Below are 4,508 nucleotides of genomic sequence, written 5' to 3'. Positions count from 1 at the left end.
TTGAAGATCTTCATGAGCCGATCTCAAGTTCTCAAGCTCTTGCTTCCTTTGAAGATAATCATAGGAGAGCTTTTCATGAGTGGTTGAGAGCGTTTCAGGATGAATTTCAAGTTCTTCATACTTAACGTGAAGATTTTTAATGTCTTCAATTAAGGACTGAGTTCGAGTCATTTCCGCGTCCAACAGGTCATCGCTTTTGTCTAGCAACTTTTGAATATGTTCCATAGCATTTTTGAAAGTGCTAGTTATCGACTAGAGGGGGTGAATAGGCGATTTTTATGGAAGTCTTCAAAACACTGGGGCTTTGAATACAAACAATAGAAATGAACCTATTTATATGCAGCGAAAGGTAGACTACACTAGACAAGCCATAGTCAAGTAAGCAATGAAGTGAAAGCACGAAGACTATCAACAACTAGGTAGAATGGATCAGGATGGAAGATAGTATGAAGCCAAACAACAACAGTCTTCACACAGTGAAGTCAATCAGATCATGCAAGCAGGCAATGACTTCACGAAGACAAACAGTAAGTAAAGAGAGGTAAAGGATAGAACCAGTTGCTTGGCGAGGACAAGGATTTGTTGGACCAGTTCCAGTTGCTGTGACAACTGTACGTCTGGTTAGGGAGGCTGGGATTTAACTTAGAAGACCGCGTCTTCACCTTTGTGACGCCCCGAGACCGTTGCGCCAGGTGTCTTCCAGTTATTCGCTGTCGTTGCCATGTCATTCGCTTGCGTGTTGCATCTTGTCTTGTCATCATGTGCATTGCATCATCATGTTTTCAAAACTTGCATCCATCCCGGCCTCCCCGTTCCTTCTGTTGTCCGTTCTGAGTCCAACCACACTTGCCCGAGCCCGCGGCACGTCTGAAATATTATTTTATAAGTGGCCGGAAAATGTTCTCGGATTGGTTTGAAAGTTGGTGTGTGGTCTTATTTTAGTGTAGATAGACCGCCTGTCAAGTTTCATCTCATTCGGAGTTCGTTTGATAGCCCAACCGTTAAACTATAGCGGCATTATAGCCGGTCTAACGTCGAACGTTTTTGGTCTTCGAAAACAGTCGCCGGGCCTCCCTCTCTTCTCTTCTCTCAGCTCGAGACCGTCTACACAGCCCACTACCTACCGCCAGGTCCAACCTAACCTCTCTCGTCAGCTCGCAGCCCTCCTCGCGCGCGTGTCCGATAGTTGTCCCGAACCCGACTCGGACTTTCGTCACCGTTGGATTCGGTTCATCCCCAAATATCCCTAGAACATCTCCCTTTTCTTATTTGGACTCCCTACCTATCTATTTCTCGACCGTCCGATTACGATCGTAGGGACGAGATATCCCTAACTTAATCCCACTTCTATATATATAAACCATCCTACCATAACCTAACCCTAGACCAACTCCCTCATTTTCCTCACCCCGCCGCCACTTTCCCCATCGGGATCCACAACCAGCCAACCACCTCCCTCCTCTTTCAGCCACCTTCCAAATCCATCGAGCCATCCAGCCATGCGTCTTGCTCCTCCTCGATCCCCTCGCGCCCATGGAGCCCGAGCCCCTCAAGCAAAGCCGACCTCGACCTGGCCGACCGGAGCACCAGGTCATGCTGCAGCTCCCCGTCGCCTCCCTCTCCTCCCTTTCCCCCTCCCTATTTCCCTCTCTCAGCTCTCTCCCTTCTCTTATTCACAGGAACAGGAGACGCCATGGAAGAAACTACCTGCTCCTTGTTGACCGCCTCGTCCCGGAGTAGCTCGCCGGCGTTCTTCGTTGTCCTGGCACGTCCGCCACAAAGACTGGCCGGATCCATGCGCTGCCTCGACTCCAACCTGTCAGAGTCGCTTCGCCGTTGGCAGAACCCTCTGCCTCGTATTATGCGGCGTCGAGCACCAGCAGCTCGATCGTTCACATTGACCGAGCCACGTGCGTGGGTCAGCGCCGCCGACCTGAGCCCTGCAGGTCGCCGTGTGCCCTTGATTCTCCCTTCTCATTTCTCCTGTACTTCCCTAGCTCTCTCTCACGCTGTCCGTCTCTCTCTGTGTCCCTTTCTTCACAGCACGTCGCCATGGCCGGCCCTGCCAAGCTCCAGCCCGCCATCCACCATCTCCTGTCATATCTGCATGGTCCTGGACGTCTTCGTCGACCGCCGGCCATCCCTGCTCGCCATGCGCATCGCTGCCGTCGCCTTCGTGCCGCAGCCCAAACGCTGCTCCGCGCCGCGCTGGCTCCTTCTGTCGGGAGCAGACAGAGGAAGCCGCCCCTGCCCGTTGACTTCCCACGCCTGTGTGTGCGCAAGGGCCTCAAGGCTAGGGGCGCCCAGCTCCTTCCGCTTACCCAGCCAACCAAGGGCCAGCATCGCCATGGTCGCCGGCCTCTGTTTTTCCCGCTGTGAGCAACTTCCTCCATTACTGCAGCTTCGTTCTTTTCCTAGATCCGTTCTGGCATGTAGAGGTTATTTAGAGTTGCCACTAAGTTTTACCACAAGCATATCAGCTAGCCCAGAGGCTAGCGCAGCATCTATCCATCCCAGGAGTCCAGGGTTCGAGTCCTGGCCGGCCCCATTTTTTGCTAGGTTTTCCTATTATTTTGCACTCCCACATCTGTTGGGCCAGCCTTCCAGTTTCAGCCCGTATAGGTTTTTTCTAGGCTTTGTGAATTTCTGTTTTATCCAGAGTTTAGTGTATTGCAGAAAACCCCTCCATCTTCATGCATATAATAACTTAATAACCATGTATCGGATTAAAACAAACTTAATATGAAAGTTGCTTAGAATTTTGTGTAGTTTCATAATATGCCTTTTTCATCCATGTTTAAAATGCTGTTTGCATATAATTTGCTCCTATGCCATGCTAAAATGATTTAATTCATAACTAAATAACCGTAGCTCCAAATTTAACAAACTTTATATGTAAATAGGGTAGAAGAATGCCTAGTTTAACATGGTGGATTTACTTTGCATGTTTAACAACTCTAAAATATGGTTTAGGGCAGAACAATACCAAACCTAATATATGCATATGAGGAGTTTCCAGACTTGTTGTTTTGTTGTTCCGGCCTCATTTAACCTTGCCTAGATAGATAGTTTCATTATGCTTCATCTCTTGCCATGTTTAACAACATTTAATATTCTTGGGTACATAAACAAGATCGAAACTAAATAACTTGAATGTCGTGTTTCGTCAATATGCAACGGAGTTGCATATTGAGCTCCACTTAATTTGTAGGGTTGTTTGTGCACTTTGCCATGCCATGCCTCATTAAACCGGACATGCATCATACTTGTTTGTGCATTGTGCCATGCTTATGTGGTGGTTGTTTACTATGTTGTTTGCTTCTTTCCGGTGTTGCTTCTTCGGGTTGGTTCCGATAACGTCGTGTTTGTGAGGATTCGTTCGTCTACGTCCGTTTGTCTTCTTCATGGACTCGTTCTTTTTCCTTGTGGGATTTCAGGCAAGATGACCATATTCTTGAAATCACTTCTATCTTTGCTCGCTAGTTGCTCGCTCTTTTGCTATGCCTATGCCGCGATACCTACCACTTGCTTACCAGGCCTCCCATTTTGCTAAACCAAGCCTCTAATCCACCTTGTCCTAGCAAACCGTTGTTTGGCTATGTTACCGCTTTGATCAGCCCCTCTTATAGCGTTGCTAGTTGCAGGTGAAGATTGGAGCTTGTTCCATGTTGGAACATGGATATTTGGTTGGGATATCACAATATCTCTTATTTAATTAGCGCATCTATATACTTGGTAAAGGGTGGAAGGCTCGGCCTTATGTCTGGTGTTTTATTCCACTCTTGCCGCCCTAGTTTCCGTCATATCGGTGTTATGTTCCCGGATTTTGCGTTCCTTACACGGTTGGGTCATAATGGGAACCCCTTGACAGTTCGCCTTGAATAAAACTCCTCCAGCAAGGCCCAACATTGGTTTTACCATTTGCCACCTAGCCTTTTCTTTCCCTTGGGTAGGCCTGCCCAAGGGTCATCTTTATTTTAACCCCCCCGGGCCAGTGCTCCTCTGAGTGTTGGTCCGAACCGAGTAGACTACGGGGCCACCTTGGGGCAACTTGAGAGTTGGTTTTACTCGTAGGATGTCTCATCTGAGTGTGCCCTGAGAACGAGATTTGTGCAGGTCCTATCGGGATTTGTCGGCACATTCGGGCCGCTTTGGTGGATTTGTTTTACCATTGTCGAGGATGTCTTGTAACCGGGATGTCGAGTCTGATCGGATTGTCTTGGGAGAAGGAATATCCTTCGTTGACCATGAGAGCTTGTCATGGGCTAAGTTGGGACACCCCTGCAGGGATTTGAACTTTCGAAAGCCGTGCCCACGGTTATGGGCGGATGGGAATTTGTTAATGTCCGGTTGTAGAGAACCTGAAGTTGATCTTAATTAAAATACATCAACTGCGTGTGTAACCGTGATGGTCTCTTCTCGACGGAGTCCGGGAAGTGAACACGGTGTTGGAGTTATGCTTGTCGTAGGTTGTTCTAGGATCACTTCTTAATCATAGATTTCTCGAA

At 48.2% G+C, this 4,508-nt stretch overlaps 1 protein-coding gene across 1 annotated transcript; it reads left to right on the top strand.

Moving 5' to 3' along the window:
- Positions 1-1,693: 1,693 nt before the first annotated feature.
- On the top strand, positions 1,694-4,074 carry LOC147959973 (uncharacterized). The gene is made up of 4 exons (XM_087533070.1): positions 1,694-1,818; positions 2,044-2,364; positions 3,322-3,461; positions 3,983-4,074. The coding sequence occupies exons 1-4, from the start codon at positions 1,694-1,696 to the stop codon at positions 4,072-4,074; spliced, it is 678 nt and encodes a 225-aa protein (XP_087389196.1).
- The last annotated feature ends 434 nt before the right edge of the window (positions 4,075-4,508 follow it).

The sequence above is a fragment of the Triticum urartu genome, chromosome 7A (genome assembly GCF_056163025.1).
Source record: "Triticum urartu cultivar PI428250 chromosome 7A, HENAU_Tu73, whole genome shotgun sequence".
NCBI classification, from domain to species: Eukaryota; Viridiplantae; Streptophyta; class Magnoliopsida; order Poales; family Poaceae; genus Triticum; species Triticum urartu.
The sequence above is the reverse complement of the archived record's forward strand: the minus strand, read 5'-3'. Positions and strand labels throughout refer to the sequence as shown.